This window comes from Pecten maximus, chromosome 7, assembly GCF_902652985.1.
Source record: "Pecten maximus chromosome 7, xPecMax1.1, whole genome shotgun sequence".
Classification (NCBI taxonomy): domain Eukaryota; kingdom Metazoa; phylum Mollusca; class Bivalvia; order Pectinida; family Pectinidae; genus Pecten; species Pecten maximus.
In genome coordinates, this window is record NC_047021.1 from 41,158,730 (window position 1) to 41,183,158 (window position 24,429).

The 24,429-nt window shown below is 34.3% G+C and overlaps 1 protein-coding gene across 2 annotated transcripts in view; it reads left to right on the plus strand.

Moving 5' to 3' along the window:
• LOC117330850 (dynein heavy chain 12, axonemal-like) overlaps nucleotides 1-23,255 on the plus strand; it is a 56,645-nt gene extending 33,390 nt beyond the window's left edge. The window contains exons 40-63 of one of the 2 annotated variants that reach the window (XM_033889377.1): nucleotides 525-719; nucleotides 1,451-1,747; nucleotides 2,428-2,685; nucleotides 3,210-3,431; nucleotides 4,084-4,614; nucleotides 5,039-5,184; nucleotides 5,561-5,775; nucleotides 6,243-6,435; nucleotides 6,740-6,932; nucleotides 7,322-7,494; nucleotides 9,330-9,470; nucleotides 12,085-12,243; nucleotides 13,302-13,446; nucleotides 13,883-14,107; nucleotides 14,568-14,747; nucleotides 15,337-15,477; nucleotides 16,388-16,525; nucleotides 16,847-17,080; nucleotides 17,426-17,611; nucleotides 18,359-18,462; nucleotides 19,014-19,218; nucleotides 19,734-19,871; nucleotides 20,822-20,919; nucleotides 21,191-23,255. In XM_033889377.1, the coding sequence (XP_033745268.1) occupies nucleotides 525-719; nucleotides 1,451-1,747; nucleotides 2,428-2,685; nucleotides 3,210-3,431; nucleotides 4,084-4,614; nucleotides 5,039-5,184; nucleotides 5,561-5,775; nucleotides 6,243-6,435; nucleotides 6,740-6,932; nucleotides 7,322-7,494; nucleotides 9,330-9,470; nucleotides 12,085-12,243; nucleotides 13,302-13,446; nucleotides 13,883-14,107; nucleotides 14,568-14,747; nucleotides 15,337-15,477; nucleotides 16,388-16,525; nucleotides 16,847-17,080; nucleotides 17,426-17,611; nucleotides 18,359-18,462; nucleotides 19,014-19,218; nucleotides 19,734-19,871; nucleotides 20,822-20,919; nucleotides 21,191-21,449 (4,776 nt within the window). In that variant the 3' untranslated portion in view covers nucleotides 21,450-23,255. Of the gene's footprint in view, nucleotides 1-524; nucleotides 720-1,450; nucleotides 1,748-2,427; nucleotides 2,686-3,209; nucleotides 3,432-4,083; nucleotides 4,615-5,038; nucleotides 5,185-5,560; nucleotides 5,776-6,242; nucleotides 6,436-6,739; nucleotides 6,933-7,321; nucleotides 7,495-9,329; nucleotides 9,471-10,219; nucleotides 10,361-12,084; nucleotides 12,244-13,301; nucleotides 13,447-13,882; nucleotides 14,108-14,567; nucleotides 14,748-15,336; nucleotides 15,478-16,387; nucleotides 16,526-16,846; nucleotides 17,081-17,425; nucleotides 17,612-18,358; nucleotides 18,463-19,013; nucleotides 19,219-19,733; nucleotides 19,872-20,821; nucleotides 20,920-21,190 lie in introns of both variants that reach the window. The other variant, XM_033889379.1, reaches the window with a different exon arrangement.
• Nucleotides 23,256-24,429: the final 1,174 nt, after the last annotated feature.

Below are 24,429 nucleotides of genomic sequence, written 5' to 3' on the forward strand. Positions count from 1 at the left end.
AATATCCCTGTCAGAAATCTGTAGATGTTTAGCAGTGGGAGCGCTGAATATCCCGTTTTATTTTCATTTTTAAGCATAAGATTTAATACAAATGCTATTGCTATAATCCATTTAATGCTATAACTTTTGATATACATATAGTATACAGTTTGATTTTAGAGTCATTTGCAATAAATATGTTTTACTTTAGACATTTATGAAACCTTATTTGACTGCATATTTAAAACAAAAACAAAAACAAACAAAAAACACAAAAACAGCTACACAATTATATTTTAAATAATTTGAAATTAGAAATTATTCAAATGTTCTGTTAAATGTTTTATCAATGATTTTCTGTACTTAAAAATATTACAAAGAAATAATGTGAAGAAATTAATAACATTTTTACTATAGACTTGCTTCCGTCTTAATAAATGTCCATTGAAACCTGTCTAATCCAATCTGTGCACTCAATGACACTGTATGAAGAAATATTTTCATTTATTTTTTTCCATTTGATTGAATTCCTTCCTGTTATACAGGCCGTGCGACCAGTCGCCCAAGCTGGGGACAAGAACGCCGACTTCAGTCCTCTTTCGCTGTTTGCATTCTTCGTGAACCGTTGTCGAGAGAACCTTCATATTATCATTGCCTTCAGTCCCATCGGAGACGCCTTCCGTAATCGTCTTAGACAGTTCCCAGCCCTCATCAACTGTTGTACCATCGACTGGTTCCAGGTAAATATAATAGCGATGGCACATGCCCACAAGTAAGCCCCCTTTTTCATTTTTGCAGAATGATCAATTTTAAAACAGTAAGCTAAAAGTGGATCACAAGTAAGCCTTCCCCAACCTTTGACACTAAACTTTTACATTTTAAGCAAAGGGCTGGGGCTTATTTGAAGATAAATATGGTACCAAACATTTGCACTAAGGAGAATAAATACGGTACTAAACTTGGGCACTAAGGAGGATAAATATGGTAATAAACTTTTTTACTCGAGGAGGGGGCTTCTTTGAGGATAAATGCAGTACTACATTTTTCACTAAGGGAGGAGCTTATTTGAGGATGAATATGGTGCTTAACTTTTATAATAGGAGAGGGGCTTATTTAAGGATAAATATGGTATTTAACTTTTACACTATTAAGGGAGGGGGTTTATTTGAGGACAAATATGGTACTTAACTTTTACACTATTAAGGGAGGGGGCTTATTTGAGGATTAATATGGTACTAAAATTTTACACTTAGGGAGGGGCTTATTAGAGGATAAGTATGGTAGTGGAAAACATTGTTATATATTGAGAAAGCATTAGCCAGGTGGCACTGGAAAATAGTGCATAATAAGTTCATAATAAATAGTGTGAATTGATATGTTATATTACCATGTGTTTTAAAACACTTTATTTGATGAGCTAGATTGGAGCAATATTAAATGTCTTATTTTAAAACATTGACTTTCTCACTAGCCCTGGCCTGAAGATGCCTTGGAAAGAGTCGCAAACAAATTTTTGGAACAAGTTGAGCTGGAAGATCACGAAAAGGTGGAAACTGTCCATATTGTCAAGTATTTCCATCAGAGTACGACCAAACTGTCCGACAAATTCCTGCATGAACTTGGCCGTCATAATTATGTGACTCCTACATCTTACCTAGAGCTGATCAACTCCTTCAAAAATCTGCTGAAGAGTAAACAGGACGAAACTATGAAAGCCAAAAGAAGATACGTCGTTGGTTTGGAAAAGCTAGCTTTTGCCGCTACACAGGTAAGGAGCCATAACTATTGTTTGCAGTCTAGAGGAAATGAGGAACAATTAGTATTGTTTGTATAACATTTTTAACTTGGAAGAAATCAGACTTTTGAAAAGGGCAATGCACAATATTGGGCTGTTGACTTAAAAGTCTATTTCCCCAAGACAATTGGGGCCCAATAAAGGAAGTCAATTATTAACGTTGAGTGTTCTTTGGAACCAGCTAAAAGCTAAATGTTACTTAATGGGAAGTGTTGACTGCAGTGCATGGTACTAAGAAGCGGATCCCATAATGGTTAAAAAAAATTCATAATTTAACCTACAGAGTGAAATGAAATATTTAGGTGAATGATGCAGGCCCCATAGACCTCTTGTTTCATATTTGATTGGTGAATTTTAGTCATGGAATGAAAAGAAATAAGGGAGGTTTAGATAATCTGAAAATGGTACTGACATGCATGGTATTGAAATTTATGATAAAAATAACTGACAAAGTTACTAGAAGACATGCTTACATCCCAATACAAACTTGTTGGATTATATTTGTTGGATTTTAATGATGTACAAATTTTGTAAACAAGGAAAGTAATTAGCACCATTTTCTAGCCCTGTATCTCTATTTGGTGTAAATGTAAAATATCGTATAGAATTATTAGGTAATCTTACGATTATTATCTCCCCTCATTCATCACCAGGTGGCAGAAATGCAGAAAGAATTGGAGGAGCTACAGCCAAAACTGGTGACAAGCCAGGCAGAGAACTCAAAAATGATGATAGTTATCGAGAAAGAATCCGTGGAGGTTGAGGCGACCAGTAAAATCGTCAAGGCTGATGAGGCCGTCGCTAACGAACAAGCAGCCAGTGCACAAGCGCTCAAAGATGAATGTGAGGCAGACCTCGCTGAAGCTATTCCAGCACTCGAGGCGGCTTTAGCCGCTCTTAACACCCTAAAGGTAAATTTATTTACCAAAGAAATATTAACTGGCCCAGTTTCATAAATAACCTTATACCTGTACAGGGATATGTATAAGGAAATTCCTTAAGTTAAAATTTCCCATAGGAAAGCATTGCAGAATTTAAGGAAAGTTCCTTGACTAAGATTTTTCCTTAAACCAATGCATGAAATACTTCCCTATGGAAAATTTTAAGTTAAGAAACAATTGAGAAACTCGCATCTCTTTCTTTATCGAATAATTCTGTTGTCATTAGAGTAATGAAAAAATATTCTTGTACAAATATCTGATTTTGAATAAATTGGAGTGTTTTACATTCAGAAGTTTAGGTTTGAACTTTGAGTCAAACATACAAAATGCAATATCATATTGAAAGATTTTAGTATTTAAAACATTTCAATTATGATTCTGCTTATTGCAGATTTTGGTTTTTTTGATTGCATATTATTGTATGATATGTAAATTCATCAATGTATAAACTGAGCTTGCAGAATTTAATGTATTTATTCTCTCACACGCAACAGCCTGCAGATATCACCATTGTGAAGTCAATGAAAAGTCCACCGGCTGGAGTCAAACTTGTCATGTCAGCAGTATGTGTGATGAAAGATATCAAACCAGACAAGATCAACGACCCTGACAAACCTGGACAGAAGGTTCTAGACTACTGGGGACCTTCCAAGAAACTTCTCGGAGACATGAGTTTCTTGAACATGCTCAAAGAATATGATAAGGATAACATACCGGTATGTCTCTCTTCTTCTGTGTCTGACGTATTCTTGGGGGGGGGGGGGGGGCATTCCATCCCATCCCGATTGCAGCTAATCTCAGGAACTGCTGATGCGATCCTCACCAAACTGTGTTCAGGGTGACAGGTGTGGTAGTGGGGGCATTTATGTGTTCCAGGCATTTTCTAGGGTTTTTTTTTTTGGTAATTTTAAGTTTTACATGGTTCGTACATCTGATGAAAAGTGATGGAATTTGGGGTCAGTGCTGGAAAAGTGATGGAATTTGCTCATGGGTGCTTGAAAAGTGATGGAATTCGTACTTGCTATAAACATGTTTTTTCCAAATTCTTACAATAATTGAATAATTCATCACAACAAAATTATAAAAAGATTTTTACCAGCGTTATGTACTTTAATTGTCAATAATAACCAAATTGCGATATTTGGTTATTTGTTACAGGCGTAGTCTTTTGAAAACTTCACTTACATGACATAATCTGGTATTTTTATCATGTGAAAGATTTAATTCCCCATAAATTTGGACAAAAACTGCACCTGGAAAATTGAGATAACGTGCTGGAAAAGTGCTTGAATTTTTGTTTGAAAAATCAGTAAGAATCTTGAAACTTTAGCATTACATTGATTCAATAAAACATTTATTTTCTAACAGGTCCATGTGATGACGAAAATCAGGAAAGAGTACATTCCCAATCCTGAATTTGATCCTGCTAAAGTAGCCAACGCCTCGTCAGCTGCTGAAGGACTGTGTAAGTGGATAATGGCCATGGAAATCTACGACCGTGTCGCTAAAGTTGTGGGCCCTAAAAAGGAAAGTCTGGCGCTAGCTGAGGCAGATCTCAAAACTACAATGTCTGCTCTAAATGCCAAACGAGCTGAGTTAGCAGCCGTAGAGAAACGTCTTGCCGATTTGAAGTCGACCTTTGAGGAAATGACAGCAAAGAAGCAACAGCTGGAAGATCAGGTCGACCTGTGTGGAAAGAAATTGGTTCGAGCTGAAAAACTTATCGGAGGTCTTGGTGGCGAGAAGGATAGGTGGACGCAGGCTGCAGCCAACCTCCAGAACATTTATGACAATTTAGTGGGAGATGTGTTAATATCAGCGGGAGTCATTGCCTACCTTGGGCCATTCACCCTGGCATTCCGAGATAGCTGTACCATGGACTGGGTGAAGATTTGCACTGTAAGTATAACAAACTTATACTGTAAACATTGAAATTTACGCGAAGGGAAAATTTACGATAATTACCCGGACTCCTTTTGTTTGCAATAATCTTGAACTACAAGCGAAAGTGGATCGATCTCGAAAATGGCGAAATTAACCCCCGCCCCCCCCGCGAAAATAAACACGTTTACAGTATTGACTGCCACAGAATATACAAGTAATCACTGCTTATTTATCAGGTAATACCTATCATCATTAGACAGGTACTCATTATCATTTCCCTCTTACACAGGTAAGTCTTGTGCCAGTACAAGCAAATTGTTGCATTAAAGTTGTTTGTTTTTCAGCACATGAACCTATTATTTTTTTCAGTGATAATTCTATTTAATATTTAAGATTATTGATTCATGAATTTCTGTGATGTGTGATTTCTTTTATACAGGAACGACAAATTCCATGCTCACAAGAATTTTCTCTGAGCAAAACTCTTGGAGAGCCAATTAAAATCCAGGCATGGAATATTGCCGGACTACCACGAGATAGTTTCTCCATTGACAATGGTGTCATAGTTGCTAATGCCAGAAGATGGTTAGTCTTGTTGTTATTTCTTTATAAATCAAACTTTAAACATGCCCAAATAAGTTCCTTTTGTTAAATTCTTTCTCACTCAGGTTTTCAACTGGCAAAATATTCACCCCCACGATCTTTATTTGTAAAATGTCTTCAGGATGTAAAATTGATCTGCAAATATTGACCATGCAATCTGAGAAATGACCGGACACAAAAATAGATAAATATTCCTTTAAAATCTTGTTGCATAAGTCTATAAAAATTACATTAACTTCTCTAAATTGTATTTCTGTAAGTTTTATTTCTGTTTGGATTATAAATATAAAGTTGATTTTTTTATAATTGAGTTGTCTCCCTTGGATAGAAGTCGTAATGAGTTATCTCCCCTTTGCAGGCCTCTGATGATTGACCCCCAGGGTCAAGCTAACAAATGGGTAAAGAACATGGAAAAAGACCATAAACTGGCGGTGATCAAATTCACCGACTTGGACTATATGAGGAATTTGGAAAACTGTATCCAATTTGGAAACCCTCTCCTACTGGAAAATGTCACAGAAGAGCTGGATCCTTCTTTGGAGCCTCTTCTACTGAAACAAACCTACAAACAAGGTCTGTTTATAATGTTACTTGACAAGGACCTTTTAAGCATATACAAAATTGTATCTAATATTTTCACTACTGTCAGAAAATTTGTCCAAAATCAGTTCTATATTCAGTCATTGTTGTTTTTTTTTACTTTTACATGTTGAAACAAAGAAAATTTTGAGATTATAAATAGGTGTGGCTCTCGTTTCCACATTGAAAATAATTTATTGTGAAAAATATTCCTCTTTTATTTCTTCAAACTATCCTTGAATATCGAAATAAGAAAAAAAAAAATGACATCAATGCTTAAATAACATGATCAATAATGTACTTATACAATTAATTTTCCGGACTATCATTTAATAAAAAAGAATTAATAAACCAGCAAAAAACATACTACTAAGAAAATAAAACTATGAATAGATATAATGAAATGCTGACAGTTCAATTTTCCTTTTGATAAATCACTTTTTACCATTTTTCTTGCGTAGGTGGTGTCGAAATGATCCGACTGGGAGAGAATGTTATTGAGTACAGCAAAGACTTCCGTTTCTACATCACAACCAAGCTAAGAAACCCTCACTACCTGCCTGAGGTCGCTGTCAAAGTGTCTCTTCTTAACTTCATGATCACACCCGAGGGTTTGGAGGACCAGTTACTAGGAATTGTTGTCGCCAAGGAAAGGTTTGTATGTCATCTGCCCACAGTTCATAGACCAAAACTCATAAATGTCTTTTTTATTCATACGAATAAGGTTTTCAACAAAAAAAATCCAAGAAAGCTTCTCAATGTCCAATAGCTTTCATTTGTGATTATGACATCAAATCTTTAATAGGATGGAGTAATGAAAATTATCTGCCCTTGCTGGGCCTCGAACTAGTGACCTCTTGCACTCTGAGCATACAGCATACCACTAAGCTAAAGGGAAATTTCCGCTAGCATGAGCTAGAAATATGACCTCAAACTCTGCACTTTTACATTATTATAGACCTGAGCTGGAGGAAGAGAGACAAGCCCTTATTGTACAGAGTGCCGCCAACAAAAAGGCGCTTAAAGAGATTGAGGATAAGATCCTGCACACTCTGTCTGCCTCCGAGGGCAATATCCTGGAGGATGAATCGGCCATTAAGGTTCTGGATCACTCAAAGATCCTTTCCGACGAGATTTCCAAGAAACAGAAGGTATGCATGCTTTTGTCCTGCTAATACTGTAAACGTGGAAATTTACGCGAGTGGAAATTTACACTAATTACACCTTTTTATTGCTAAAATTTCCCCCACACGTATTATTTTGATATCAATTTGCATAATCTCGAACTACAAACGATTGTGGATCGATCGCGAAAATTACCCCAACGTGTATAGTTTACGTATCGAAATCGCGAACTAACCCTCCGCGAAAATAACCACGTTTACAATATAGTGGATACTCTCTAAGCTGGCCTGTATGAAATTTTCTTCACACCAGCCAAATATTTTCAACCTATCTTTTAAAATGTCGAAGATATATGTGTTGCTGGCATATGACCCCAAAGCAAACTCTATAATTAAGTTTTCTTTCCAAACTATAGATTGCGGAGGAGACGGAACAGAAAATCGACTCATCTCGTATGGGCTACAGACCAATTGCGAAACACTCCTCCATTTTGTTTTTCTCCATCGCCGATCTGCCCAACATTGATCCGATGTACCAGTATTCTCTCACCTGGTTTGTCAACCTCTACGTGGCTTCCATTCACGACAGGTACACATTTTTTTTTTAAGTTTGAACATATCTGATAGATAATATATTATAAAGATTGGATAAATCTAAGTATTTAATCATAAATGTCTCTGATAGCATTTATACTGCCTAGCTGGTTATTTTCATTGAAGCTATATTTTTGAAGGGAATGTATACATAATTAGGAAAATTTGACTCATGTGAGGAGAAACGTAAAAATATTGATATAAATGACAATGTATCTTTTATAACTACTGTTCTATACTGTATCAATTGTAACAATTGAATCTAAAGCCTATCTCACACCTTTCCGTAATATTTAGTATGTGAGATTGAATAAACAAAGATGTATTGTGACTAGTGTAACAAAACACTGATTCCATTTTATAACTTTATATATATGGTCCGTGTTTTTCCTGACCATTTTACAAAATTACAATCTGAAGCAAAAATGAGAAATTTTCGGGCAACAAAAGTGTTAAATTAAGGGGATGAGAGGGGAATGGATTTTTGTATATTCTTTCGGCAAGTAGTTAAAATACCAGATTTAAATATTTTGGAAATTTGATTATTCAGGAAAATAAACATATATATGTATACATTTATGTATTTAAGAATGGAACATAATTAAAATGCATACATATATTTGGGAATGGAACATTAATGCTGACCCATATATAGTATAAAAACTGGATCTCATTTCATCAAATTTTATTGACAAAAGTTGTTATGTTGGGTCAATAACTGTATGTTTGTCTACTTTTTACACTGAACGTTCAGAGTATAAGGTAAAAAAGTTACACTGACAACAATACCCACTGTTTAGAGTTCCAGTCAAATAACCACGTCGAAAAATGTTCAATTCATCAGAATTTACGTGGTAGTTTCCTTATTTGAGTAAAATGCCTCAAAATTTAGACCAGTGGAAATATCCAGCTATGCAGCCTCCTTTTGTAAATTCTGAACGAAATTCAAACTATGATGTTTCTTGTAATGTATAAATAATTGATTAATCAATGTTTTGATGTAGATTTGATTTTTATGAACACGTATTGATTAAAAGATAATAATGATTTAAGAGAAATGGATTTGTATATATGACTGATATTGTATTTGAATTTTGTAGATTTTAAAGTTTCAATTAGAGCTCACAAGATGATTGACATTTGTGTATTGAATTTAAACCTTGAACAGTTTTTGCTATGAAATGTTTGTTTCTACCCAAATATGCTATTAAAACTTCACAGCTTGGAAGCATATGATAATGTGCTATTTTTAGATTTTATTTTGAATTTTCGTTGTTTTTTTTAATCATGACAACCCATGAATAACACTAATATTTTGGTTGGTTTTTAGAAGTGCACACATACTTCCCCGCTGTGTTTGATCACCAAAAATATTACCCGACAAATTTCATTTGTTTTTCATCCAGTTTTTAAAACACGGTCTTTCTTAATTTCCTTTCAAAATGTCACATTCACTAATGACCATTGTTCCTATAGCGTGTAGAACACCTCAACCTTAAATACCATACTTGTTTGAATATTTGTAGAAACTCTATATAATATATAGCTGCAGGTTATGTCAACAGAAAAGTCAGAACCATACAATTTTCATTGGTCATGCATGTCAATCAAACAACACATTAAATGGCCCCTCAGACAACCTGAGTACAATTTTTGGTCAGATTGATCTAAATCTCAAATATGTACAATAAAACATGCTTAAAATTGTAAAAAAAAAAAAAAAAAAAATCTTTAAAAGTTCATTTCAAGTAGACAAATTCACTCTTGTATTTTTGAATTAAAATTTTACACCCACAATTTTAATGCAACTGTCATCATACCTTGTTTCAGTAATAAGTCCAAGATACTGGAACGTCGCCTACGTTATTTGAAGGATCACTTCCAGTTTCAATTATACGACAATATAACGCGCTCAATATTTGCAATGCACAAGCTCGTGTTTGCGTTCCTACTTTGTGCAAATCTACAGTTGTGAGTATTCACATGACAATGTGGAGTATAGATATAGTATCGTCTAGTCTTGTATAGTCTGTAGAGACTGTCCGTACTCGTAACCAAGAACTCAACGCTCTTACTGCATACTCGCTACACTCGTGTTTTCACTCTCAAACACGAGTACCGTACTGTTATGCATACTCACTATCATAAATTTGTGTTATATACTCACTTTCCTCTATACTCACCTATACCCCTCGATACTTGCTATGCCCCTGTATACTCACCTATACACATCTATACTCACTTTGCCCCCTGTATACTACTAAAAAATTTAGTGCTTTTTGTACAAGAATTTTGAACCCTACGCTGCTTATTGATGTGAATCCTTACCAATATAAAACATCGTTGAAATGTCTTTTCCAAAATTTTATATATTTTTTTTTTATTATTTATTTAATTTTATTTGAAATTAGTATTGACTGGTATCAAATTTCAGATTGGGTTCAAAATTACGTACAATTACAGTATTTACAAATATGTCTATGGGGTGCGACATTTTATTATTTTCAAACACATCCCTCTGAAGACATATTTTTAAGTGCTGTATAATTAGTCAGAGACATGCATGCTTTTGTCTCTGGTATTTCTCCTGTGTTGTCATATATATTAAGGAGTCTCCACCCATATGCCTGCGAAGACTTCAGACAAGGGGGATAAATCTTGTCTGTCACCACGAGCTTGTATATAGCTAGCTATATATGTTTATTCTGCCTGTTTTTCAGCAACAAATCCAAGATTCTGGAGCGTCGTTTGCGATACCTTTCTGACTACTTTACATACAGTCTCTACTGTAATGTTTGTCGATCCCTCTTTGAGAAAGACAAACTGCTCTTTTCTTTCATTCTCTGTTCAAACATGTTGTTGTAAGTATGAGATTGAGTGAAATGTTGGAATGGCTTTGATGTGATTACTTTTGCTGTGTTTTATTTACATTTTGTTAATATTTCAATTCATTAACTCTTTCGTTCTGGTTTTTGTGTGTTTTTTATTGAGTGTTGCCAAAAGACCTTTTTGACTATTTAATTATAAGAAAGTAAGAAAGAAAGCAAATCATAAAGAAAACGTTCATCTTGTAATTTTTTAATACAAATCTTATTTATTTATTTATTTGTTTTATTTACTTTTTTTCTTCTTTAAATGATTCTGTCTTGGATTTAGTCAATTAAACTGTAATTTTCTTCTATTTTAATTTTTTTTCTAAAGGTATTTTGGCAACATTTTGTTTGACGTGATTTCTTACAATGGTTATTGTTAAAGCCAATTTAATATTTTGGTATTTGTAATATATTTGTTTGGTTATTTCTAAATATAGTTTTCATATAATCTTAAAATTGATTTTTTTTTTTTTTTTTTTTAAATATGAGCAAACAAGCTGGTAGGGTTTAACAACAAACTTTCAAATGAAAATCTCCGCAGTTCTTAGTATTCTTAGTCCAGTACCGGCTGAAACTGGGGGTAGGGCTATAGGTTTTCTCTCCGTATATGTCTTGTGTGTATGTAAGTAATGCTAAAGATTGTCAGCGCTCTAGCAGCTTCATTCCTCGAGAGATTTTGATCAAATTTCACACAACAAAAAAGGACTGTAATATCTCGGACAAGGTTCAGTTTCAGGGTTTATGGGTCAAAGTTAAGATCGCTGTTACTATTTAAAGTGGGGGCGGGTAGGGGACATGTATTGCTTAAGCAATTCCCGGTATGCTTGTTATATGTATAATTTAATCACTATGCTTGACTTGATTTTATAATTATTTCTTTTAAGACCCATATTATGTCAATATTTGTCTCCCTTCGTAAAACTAGTTTTGGGGTCATATTTGCTTTGCAAATAATTTTGGGCCTTTTCACTGTACAGTATACAGGCTTCAGATTCTATATGACAAAGGGGATATGAGGGATTTGCATTTCAGGTTAAAGGTCAAAGTTAACTTCACCTATTGTACTTAGCAATCATGAATATGCAAAGAAAAAACTATCAATATTAGTTCGTATGAAAATAGATTGAAATGCAATTTGATTTTGTTTTCTTACTTGTATGTCATTAATTCATTCTTGCCTATTCCATCTACTAATCAAAACCTCATTAGTTAAAGGGCAAAGGTCAAAGCCAGCATTGTTGTAATATAGCTTAATTGTATGTACATTCATTTCATTAAGCTGTTGGTAGCTATTACTAATCATTTTATTCATTTACGATTTGACTTTGAAAATTTAAGGAATATTTTACCATACCTGAATTTATAGTTATCTTGCTAGATATATATATTTGATGTCTAAATTATCTGATGTAAGAATTAATAAGTTAATATGTCTATTCTTTTGATAATACCTTGACAACTTTATTGATATACACCTGTAATTGTTCTTTTATCAAAATTAGCATTTATACATGTATCATATAAATCAAGATAAGATTTGTTTTAAACATATTTTATTTAGTTAAAAATTTGGATATTGAATACATAATTTAAAAAGCTCTGGTTCAGTAAAACATTTACCATCTAAATCATCATTGATAACATAGATTTATTAATGTAATGTACAATATATTACAAAATAATTAACTAATATTTGAAATTTCCATTGACAGAGCTAAGGATGACATGGACACAGAAGAACTCATGTTTTTCTTGACCGGTGGCGTAGGTCTGGATAACACAATGGCCAATCCCGCACCCACCTGGCTCTTAGACAAGAGTTGGGATGAATTGTGTCGTCTGTCCGACCTCAAACACTTCAAGAAGTTAAGGTGCGTGTTGATTGTGGATAGGTATGGGGTATAGGAAGGGGCCGCGGTAACCGAGTGGTTAAGGTGTTCCGACACTTTAACACTAGCCCTCCACCTCTGGGTTGTGAGTTCGAAACCTACATGGGGCAGGTGCCAGGTACTGACCGTAGACCAGTGGTTTTTCTCCGGGTACTCCGGCTTTCCTCCACCTCCAAACCTGGCACATCCTTAAATGACCCTGGCTGTTAAAAGGATGTTAAACAAATACGAACAAAGGTTTAGGAAATGGGTATAGTTCATGAATGTCCAGTTCAAATGCACTGACAATTCATGATCGCTCAACCAGCGACCAATGAACACCATGATGGGTCTGTCAGTGTAGACAGTGATCATTTTGTAATAATATATAGAAAATACTGCATGATTTTTAATTTTGGCCATTTTGATAGGGTTGCAAAATTTAAAAAAAAGTTTCAAAAGTGCAAATAATATGACATGAACCCCTTTCTCCTGAAACCCTATATCACATTAGATTTTGGTGGTCATCAGTCAAAGTTGAAGGTCAAAGGTCGCATTCAACCGCTTTTGAAATTAACCCCTGGTTAGATTTAGTTCATATGTCATAGTACACCATCACACCTTTCTTGTTCTAAACCTGATTAGATTTTGGTGGTCATTGGTCAAGATTAAAGGTCAAAGGTCACGCTTGACAACTTTAAAATTAAAAGCTTTTGTATGCAACATTTAGCTCGTAATTACAACATAACATCACACCTTCAATTTCAACATTTGATTACAGTTTGTTGGTCATCTGAGGTCAAGGCCACACTTGACCACTTTCAAAAAGCTGGTAAATATGATATCTCCTAGACTCCTGGTCAGATTTATTTAATTTATTTAATTAATTTTTTTTTTATCTATTTATTTATTTATTTATTTTATTGATGAGAGATAAGTGAATACCTGGTACATGGGTCAAATTTTCCTCACAGTGCTTTCATTGATGAGGGTGTGTGAGTCTATATATGTGAGAACATTATTTAATTGAAATATTCAATAACTCCATTTCTTATCTGCAGAACTCACTTTATAAAGAACCTGGATGCTTGGAAAAAATATTACAACTCACGTGAACCTCACAATGAAGTTTTACCGGAACCCTGGGATAAAGAATCCAATGAATTCCAGAAAATGATGATTCTCCGAGTTATTCGAGCGGATAAGGTATGTGGATAAAATCGTAGATATCTGTTGAAGTATTGTGTGATGTCTTCTGGTTTTAAATCTCCCTGATTATCTGTAATGGATAACTTTATATAGTAAAACTAATGTCTACTCTCTAGCTAACTTTTATTTTAGAAATTTTTTTTGGCAATAAATGTGTTGATATATATAACACCAATGCTCTGAACAATATAGACACATATCTGCTAATTTGAATCTGTTTAACCATTTTGTAAACAATCGTACGTTTGGAAATTTTTAAAAACATTTTCATCTATCGCCTTTTAATCCTGTATTTCATTACCATTATTTGTAAAAAAAATCAAGTGAATTTAAAAAAAAAAATTACATTTTTATTTTTCACATTTTAATAATGTAACCAACTGAAGAAAATTAAAATGCAAATTTAAACATAAACATTTTATATTGTCTGTAGGTAAATCCGGCTATTACAAACTTTGTCCGGGAAAAGCTGGGTAAGAAATTTGTTGAACCTCCTCCGTTCGACCTCGCCAAAAGTTACGCCGACTCGAACTGCTGTTCTCCGCTGATCTTTGTCCTGTCCCCCGGAGCCGATCCCATCATGGCCCTCCTGAAGTTTGCGGAGGACAAGGGCTTTGGTGGAAATAAATTCAACTCCATATCTCTCGGTCAAGGACAGGTGAGATTAATGTTGAGCTTTGAGATCTCTATTTGTCTTACAAGCAAGATATATTTTTTAATTCTGAAGATCCAAATGCAAGAAGGGCCTTTCTGCAGTTTTAATATTTAGGTGGAGCAATTCAGACTTTTTTTAAAACTCCTTTGTAGATAAACATGATTTTTACCCAAAATATTTATTCTTTATGAATACCTGTATTTGTTATATTAAAAATATCTGCTGTCATTTCATGCCCCCCACAAAGTGCTCAGAAACATGAAGTATTAATCTTCATCAAGCCACAATTTCACTTATTGAATTTTGCAAAGTTCAGCATCCACTCTCAAGCTTCATTGCTTTGCTATCAATTTGGATAGTTTATAAAAATTTTGGCACTTTTGGACATTTGAACTTCTGCATATACACGTAGCTCCATCTCTGTTGAAATAAAACAATGAGGTAATATATTGTCTGATTTCAGGGTCCCATTGCCAGTAAAATGATTGAGAACGCCAAGCAGGATGGATCATGGGTCGCACTACAGAACTGTCATTTAGCTGTATCCTGGATGTCTGCCCTGGAGAAGATCTGCGAGGAATTTTCCCCGGAAAATATCAACCCTGATTTCCGGCTCTGGTTGACAAGCTATCCTTCTGCTAAGGTATACTGTCCTCATCATTTCTTCAGGAAAAAAGAAACTGAAAGCACCGCCTGTATTTCCTAGTTGTCTCCCCTGTGAAGAAAAGTCATGAAAAAGAGACTTTAGTGTTATGGCAAAGATGTTGTCAACATTTCATTTAAAAGTTTTTCATGGCTTGAAAAAGCCTAACAAATCTTAATATATAATTTGATGACATAGTGGACATCTCAGCAGATCCTTCACTTACAGAATGCCATCTGGAAATAAGAGATGCTGGGAAATTTTAGCTTTTAGCTTTTAGCTTAATTTCTGAAAAAATATTCTAATATGAAATATATATGCACATGTAGTTTCATTGCAGTATGGACATCTTTTTAAAACTTCCCATATCATTGACATGAATTTTTATTTTTAAATCAATTATTTCTTGTGATACAATGGAAGCTTAAGCAGTGTTTCCACACATTAGATAAATAATACACCCCAAGAATATGAAATTGAAATTGATGTAGCCATTCTTGGAGAATGTTTACTTCGACCTTGTTGCATAACCTGTAATGGAATATCTAATTGTGGTATGAGAAAGTTGAGGTCTTGTGTTTCGTTTCAGTTCCCCGTCACAGTGCTACAAAACGGTGTGAAGATGACTAACGAGCCTCCAACTGGTCTTCGTCAAAATCTACTCCAGTCCTACCTAAACGATCCTATCAGTGATGCAGAGTTCTTTGCCGGCTGTCCTGGCAAGGAATTGGTGAGTAATGTTGATACAAACATTTCCTTTTTTTAATAGTCCATTTGAACAAGAAAATTTTATTTGAAAGATGAAGTTTGGAATACACCGTTTTAGACTACTATCAAATACAAAGTCATTGAACTAAAATTGAAAAAAATAATTTTTCATTCACGCTGAATATTGTTAACCATAATTGTATTTCATTAAATTCATATATGCTTGATTCTTCTGTAATGAAATTTTCTAAAATTTCTGAAAACTGTCAATAGCCAATTGGTTAGTTTCAGTCAGGCAATTGTTGAATCCCTCAAACTTAACCTGCAGAGTATTTTTTTTAATGCTCCATGAAAAGTTTTGGGGGAGCAGATAGTTGCTGATTTGTCTGTCCGTCTTTCTGTCTGTCCTCTTCATGTTTAGAACATAGCTTTGCCCAGGTTAAGCAAGGATCATTGAAATCAGTTACACTAAGGGAATGTTTACAGAGTTATTGCCCTTTGCTGAAATTTCATGTCTGGAGCATAATTTTGCTTGCATTTAAACTAGGATAATGAAACTTTGTGTATACATTGGTCATACTAAGACGATGTGCATTGTACTAAAGTCACAGCCCACAGCCTCTTAATTACAGAGTTATTGCCCTTTGTAAGACTATGAATCGGAGCATAATTTATTTTGAGTGAAATGTGTTCTTACTTTGACAAATCAAGCGTAAGTTTATGTCAGACACAATTACATGTATGCGATATGTTAAAATAGTATTCTTTGCTCTTCCAAACCACATTTTATTTTACAAGATTGTCCCTTTATCATGACTAAATATTAAATTCAAAGACTGGAAAAGCTAACAATAAATCCTTCCTGTGTACTGAATTAACTTAATATGTTACATTTTTATAAAAAAAAAAAAACACATTTTCTTTGATTGCAGCAATTCGAGAAACTTCTGTTTGGATTGTGTTTCTTCCACGCCTTGGTCCAGGAGAGACGTAAGTTTGGGCCGCTCGGCTGGAACATCCCGTATGGGTTTAACGAGTCAGACATGAGGATATCTGTCCGACAGCTACAGGTGAGTACTGGTCCTACCAAACAGAAACTCAGGAACAGTTCCTTATGGAACACAGTGGGTCTGTCAAACATTTATTGTCTAGAATAAGTTTTTGCACGAATTCATTAATTGGCATAATTCCCAATATTTAATTTCACATTTGATGGGGGACTGTGATTTGCCAATAATTATTGTCGCTTAGACAAAATGGAAGCTGTGAAGAATGCTCGAAATCATGTCGAGGTTTATTTATAGATTATGTTGAAGGGAGAATCTAAATACATCCATTATACAAAACAATAGCACAATATCAATTAAAATAAAACTTATCTTCTTTTGCAGATGTTTATTAATGAGTATGAGGACATTCCATACGATGCGCTTAAGTACATGACGGGTGAATGTAATTATGGAGGGCGTGTCACAGACGACTGGGACAGACGTTGTCTTCTGACCACGATGGCCGACTTCTACAACGCTAACATCATCGATGAACAGCGGTATAAGTTCTCCGTCAGCGGTACCTACTTCTCCCCGCCAAAAAGCTCGTACAACGACTATATCCAGTTCATCAAGGTAAATAAATCTCCGTTTGTTTCAATGTTGTGATGTACCATGACAGATAATACAGATTTTTCAGAGAAAACTTCATCAAATTTCTTTAGATTTATCCATTAAAGATTTAGTGTTATGTGAGTAAATCTGATATCAGCTGTGGACGAAATATTTTTTAAAGAAAAAAAAAAAAAAAGTTATTTTAAGTGTAATGTTATCAGAGTAAAGATGGACAAATCATCATAAGCCCAAATCAATTTAATTTAAAGGCTGCAAGCTGTAAACCAAGCTTTAATTTAGCAATTATCAAGAATAATGTTATGAAAATTCTGTAAAATGTCTTAAAATCTGGATTTCCTCCAATAGAACTTGCCACAGCAACAGACTCCTGAGGTATTCGGCATGCACGAGAATGTGGATATTTCCAAAGAGCTTCAGGACACGACTCTCTTGTTCGACTCAGTGCTCCTGACAAAGGGGCGTGGCAGTGGAGGAGGTGGTGGTGATACAGATACTAGTCTATACAATATGGCTGCTGGCATCATTGCCAAGGTAAAAATACTAGTATTTTTCATTTTCGGATTGAATCATAGTTAATCAACACTGGGACAGACCATCCTTTATTTAAGAGTTATTTCCCCTTGTTCAAGAGTTATCCCCCTTTGTTGAGTACATGACCTCAGACCACAATTTCTTTCTTTCTGTTCTACCAAAGATTTTTTTTACAATATTTTAAAACTTTTTAATATTTAAAGACTGATTTACTTTGTTATCATTAAAACTGGACCTACAGTGATCTGAAAAGTACCCAATGACCGGCATTTTAGAAAGACATATACCTCACTATTTATGAGAAAATCTGGCAAATTGCGAAGTATCACCATAGAATCACTATAGCACACGGTGACCTGCCTCACAAACAAACATTGAAAACAAATTCTTATCACTATAACATATATTTTATTGCAAATTTCAAATATGCACATCAGTGCCATAGCAGCATTTTGTAAGGCAGTTTATTATTCAGTAACAGATCTGAAATGTCCATATGTACTGCATTCGTGTACAAAAACCTAGAAGTGTAATTGAGGCCACAAAGTATGTTTATTTCATGGTGCCTTCTTTTGTATTTAAGAGTTATCTCCCTTTGCTAAATAAATTATATTATCAAAAATTAAAAAAATTTAAAAACTATATATACTATATTACTTGTTTATTTGCAGTTGCAAATTATTGACCCTCGTATAAAAGTTATCATACTTCATTTTAAAATAAACTTGTTATGTTTGTGCCTTTCAGCTCCCGAAATTATATGATATAGAGGAGGCAACAAAGAAATACCCTGTGGTATACAATGAGAGTATGAACACCGTGTTGGTACAGGAGATGGAAAGATTCAATAGGTACGTCTCAACGTCAAACTTTGTCATTAGACAATGGTCAGGTTCTTTAGGCAATGATTCCGACTCCTTTATATCTCTGGACTTTGTTTTGAAATTTTTGACACTCTTGCCCGAGATCAAAATATATTTTTAGTGTAAAATGGTTATTGAACAATTTTTGACACTCTTGCCTTACATCAAAATATATTTTTAGTGTAAAATGTTGATTGGAGCATTTTTAATGAAAACCATGACTTGTTTAATGTTGTTTTTTATTTATTTTTGAACACTTCTGAACTTAAGAAAAAATTAAAGAATTCATTTGAGCATTGAAGGGATTTGATCATGTCATCAGTTTAAAAAGTTAGAATACACAGGTTTAGATGAAATGATAATTCAGAATTACTTCAGTTCAAGGTACAATGCATTGGCATATTCAGAGGTCATGTGAAATGAGGAGTCAGATTTATGTCAGAATGTTGAGGGGTCACATTAGACAAGTTTCATTGACAAGAGTTTTCGATATAATCCTTGTGAGACTATTATAACAAGTTGTTTTTTTTTCGTTGCAGGTTGCTGTCAATCATCAGTTCCAGCCTCATCAACATACAGAAGGCTATCAAGGGTTTGGTAGTGATGTCCTCAGAGTTGGAGTCCCTAGCCGCCAGTCTTCTTATCGGTAAACTCCCTGCCATGTGGGCTAAACGATCCTACCCCTCACTCAAACCACTCGGCAGTTACATCATTGATTTCCTCGAGAGACTCAAATTCTTGCAGGTAAATAATATCACCATCTAAAGTGAAGGAAATTTTAAGCTGATACACAGTGCAGACAGTCTTGAAATGCCTTGAATTTACTTTCGAGTCTTGAATCCTGGCCCATGAGCTAAAAACTCCATGCATATATGATTCATTGTTTCATAGATGTGTACATAAATTTTAAATATTTTTATCAATCTTCGGTATGTAAAGATTACTGTTCAAAGACAATTGCATATTGTGTCACAAACTGATAGACCCCAAGCAAATGGAAAAATCAATGCAGAGATCGCGAAAGAAATGTGTGAAATATCGAGCATCACAAAACAATTGTAAAATATGGCAAGTGTTCATGTAAAATATCATTTGGTTTTTTTATTGTTTTTTTTTCTTTGTTGTGCTTTTGTTTTTTGTTTTTTTTTTTTTTTTTTGTTGTTTTTTGTTGTTTTTTGTTTGTTTTTTTGTTGTTGTTATTTTTTAAATTTTTATCTAAAGATATTGATGACTACACAATAATTTGATCTGTGTTATAGAAATGGTACGACGAGGGCAAGCCGCCGACATTCTGGGTGTCTGGATTCTTCTTTACCCAGGCTTTCTTGACAGGTGCCATGCAGAACTTTGCCAGGAAATACACATTACCCATAGATATTCTGGCATATGACTTTGAGGTACTTATCTCTATCATTTTAATATCAACATATAAGCTACTATTGACAGAAGAAAATCAGAATCTGCATTATGTTTATAAATAAGTTTATACCTGGGGCTTGTGCATTTACGCGGATTGGTTCATGAATTTTTAGGCATAAATCTTACCACCAGGAGATGTTGATATAAGCCTTGAAAGTCTGTGTTAAGGCTCGTCAGAAAGAAACATAAAATCACTCAACCCATCATTATTTCTTAAACGAACAACTCCGATCCAATCATTTGGACCAGAAAAAAATGCTCTGGACTTGATTTCAAGGGAGGTAATATCATAACTGATTTAAAAAATTTCGAAAATCAGACTTCCATCCCAATCACTGAGTCCATCATTATTTCATAAACGAACAACTACGATCCAATTGTTTAGACCGCAAAAAAAAAAAAAAAAAAAATCTTGGCTTGATTTCAGGGGAGGTAAGCAAAACTGATTTACAAAATATTGAAAATCAGACTTCCATTCCAGGAAGCGAATTGTACTCCACGTTGATTGTCATCATAAATTATATATAATAAATTCTGAATGTGATTTCAATTCAGTTGTTACAGCTCTGACGGAGAAAATATCATCAATTGAAAACAAGAAAAATCTATTGTTTATTTTTATATGATACCAAAAGTTTCATATTTTACTCTTACAAATGTTTGAATTGATATTTTTATTGTTTAAATTTAAAGTAATTAAAAACTTAATTGCATCTTGATGAAATTCTACTGTGCTCAATCTCTATACTTGAAACATAACTTGCATTGTGAATGACCATTTTATTTTTAGGCATGGTTAATATCTTTTCATTTATTGGTGTCATCATTTACATTTCTATACCGCAGGTGTCATTATTTGAACATTCTATAAGTTGTCTGCAGCATTTAACATTATGGGTCATTAAAAACATGTTTTTTTCGTCCCTAGGTCATGTCGGTGGATTACACCTTGTTAGACGAGGCTCCAGAAGATGGGGTCTACATTTATGGACTCTTCTGTGATGGAGCAAGATGGGATAAGAACAAGTAGGTCACTCCTCTAGACCCTTGATATGTTTATAGATTTTCAACATTACACTCTACACATATCCATGATTAAAATATATGTATAGATATAATTACCCCCCTAAATTCTATTTGGAAATTTTCAGTTTTCCGCATTTATCTTCCTATTACAGATACATTTGTTTTCCCATTTAACATATCAGTTCTGATAACAAATTTGTATTATTTTTTTTTTTTTTTTTTACAAAAATATTTAAATGAATAATTCATCACATGATTAATCTATTTCCAGAAGCGTCATCGTAGAGCAGTTGCCGAAAATTTTAAACGAAGCTTTACCGACGATGTGGCTGAAGCCAAAGAAAAAGGATGAAATAAAGGAAGGTGACCGCTACAAATGTCCAGTCTACAAAACGAGTGCCCGACGTGGTGTACTGTCCACTACTGGTCACTCAACAAACTTTGTCCTCTCCGTGCTGCTGAACACGGACAACACTAAGGAACACTGGGTCAAGCGTGGCTTGGCCCTCCTATGTCAGCTCGACTCTTAAATGGACACCGGTCAAGCAATCGCTGATCATCAATTTTGTTTTTGTCTTTGTGCAACTCTGAGCATTCAAGTGGGAGTCACCACAATACATGGAATGTTTATGATGGGGGAACTGTGTCGACAGGACTCGGGAGTGGACACTGGTCAAGTTTTGACCAACAATCTGTGTTTTTTTCTGTATTCATATAACTTTGAGGTATAATGAACACCATTTGAATTGGATTAATTACATTCAATTCCCCATTCTGAAGATAATTATAGATGTGCTATTTTTAAAATTAACATATCCAAGACATCTTAGCAGTGCTGATCCGATGATTGATTGATGTTAATGTTTATATAATGAACACACGTTATGATATATATTGCAGACATCTACATGATGTTAAATAACTTATGTTGTGAAATAAAACCTGGCATCATGATAAACTTGTGTTAATGCTGAACAAACAATCACTGTAAAATATTAGTGATGTTCTGTTATGCTGATTAAAAACTATATATTTTATTTATAAATTTTATCTTGGAATATATATGTCTTTCCTTGTGTGTTTATTGATCGTATTCCACATATTTTATTTGAATATTTTTTTTCATCAGAGGAAACGGTTAAATGTCATAATGATCACTGCACTTAGCGTAAAATATATTCATCTCTTCCACAAAGGTTTGTGTTAAAATGGACCGAGGTGTTATAGCTAGGAAAATCAATGGATCACATTTGTCTGAATATTTACACAAACACGTCTTCAGCAGCCTATAATACTGTGGACACGAGCCGCTGTCAGTTTTGATCCTATCAACATCAACTCATTACTCTGAGAAGGTACTTTGTCTGACAAGGGAGATAACTCCACATGACAGATTGTGTCAAGGGAGATAACTCTATATGATAGGATATGATTATATTTGCCTCTATGTTATTGTGTTAACTGTCAAATAAGTTATAGATTTAATTTGTTAGGAGAATGTTACCAGATTTTACTCGCAGCTAAGAAGTAAAATCAGAATATTTTGTGATAATGTATATACATGTACATGTAAATAGAATTATATAAATTTAACAAATAAATGTAGGGAAATACATGTAGTTTTAAAAAAAACAGAGCACTGGGTTATCTTATAAATCCTATGTTTCTTCACGTCTTTGAGTGGATATTATTAATTATCTAAAATAAAAATATTTCAACAATATTTTTCGCAGATTTACGTTGCAATTGTTTATAACCTGTGATTGTATACCTAAAACCGGTCCATTTATTTAATATAAATCAAAATCAAGTTCCGTCCAATGAGATCTACAAAACTGTGTCTATAGCATAATGATATTAATATCTTAAAGAATTTTTTTCAAAATTCCTCTAAAATGGGAAATTCTTGGTAGTGAAGATTTTTTTATTTATTAAAAATCTGACCTACAAAAGTTTCAAAATATTTCACCAAATACTGTAGTAAAGTGATGGGTCTTTAAATCATGTGAACAAATATACAGTGTATGTTTGTTAAATGGGATCCCTCAACCGATTCTAGCCTCCTGAAAATGTTAAATTGACCCCGTAACATTTTGGTCCTCATTGTGGATATTTTAAATGGGGTCCTTCATTCCAATTCCGTCCTCATTGTGGGTATGTTAAATTGGACCCCCCTACCAATTCCGTCCTCATTGTGGATTTAATTTACTGGTAATAAGTAATTGTAGTAAGTACCATTGTCTATTATGTTATTGTTCACTTATAACTTTTTATGCATTTGTTGCAATGAGCTGTGATATATTTATACCTGAATAAAGTATTCGACATTGAACATCTGCTGTTGTCGTGTTGTTGATAATTAGCATCGGTGTTTCCAGGAACTTTTTCAATAAAACATGTCCCTGGCAAAGATTTCAAAAAGTGATTATTTGGTTGTGATTTTGGGGAGGGGGGTTTTCCTTTTAAGCATTTATTTTATTACATAACCATTCCGTTATACAATGAATTTGCTCATGTAATATTTTTGCACACGTCACTAGTAATATATGCTGGACGCTTTTCATTGGCTGCGCCAGTCAGAAATTGATTGTGACGTCTTAATATGAACAGCAACTTACCTCATGAATTGAAACCAGCGTAACAAAATGGTTTTATCCTCAAAAAAGATTATTTGTTTTATAAGGTATAAAATATATAAGATTACGAAATGAAAACTTATTTTTAAGACCCTATACATCTGTCATTTAAAAAAAAAACTAGATGCTGCAAAACTATGTTTGGATAGGGCTTAAGTTGATTTTGAAAACTTGCGCCCATGCGATTCCACTGTAAATACATGCAAATGAAATATGTTTAATTCAAGCATAACATAGTAAACATCATTGTTGTAGATTGTATTGATCTTCAGATTAGGTTTTCAACATATTCAACTCCACTGAATGTATGTAAAAAAAAAACCTCTCTAGCACATCTATTCCGAATATCTGCTGGTGAAAATAGCAGACTTCTGGTTTTCTGGAATTGGAGAAGATTCCGGAAGACTTTTGGCAATTATTTTTCAAGTTAACATTTGACCCTAAAGGTAGCCAGTGCTTTAATATGACCTTTGACACAAAGACTTCAATTTGTGACCTTGACCTTCTTCGGAGCATAATACAGAAAAAAAATATTGCTCACAATATTGCCCTTTGAGGGACATTATTCCACTCTTGAATAAGAGCGAATGAGCGACGTTATATGGGACGTTGACGCGCTTCCTAACCCTCCTGTCTAGCTCGTCCCACAAATGCTCGATTGGGGACATGTCTGGACTGTGTGGTGGCCAATCGAAAACTAAATCATTGTTTTGAGCCAGAAAGTCACGACACACCCTAGCAACATGAGGTCTGGTGTTGTCCTGCTGTAACGTAAGGCCACGTTGCTGGATAAGAAGAAGAACGTGTGGTCTCGGGACCTGATCCCGATATCCTACTACGGTAAGATTACCATGGATAACCGCGAGAGGAGTTT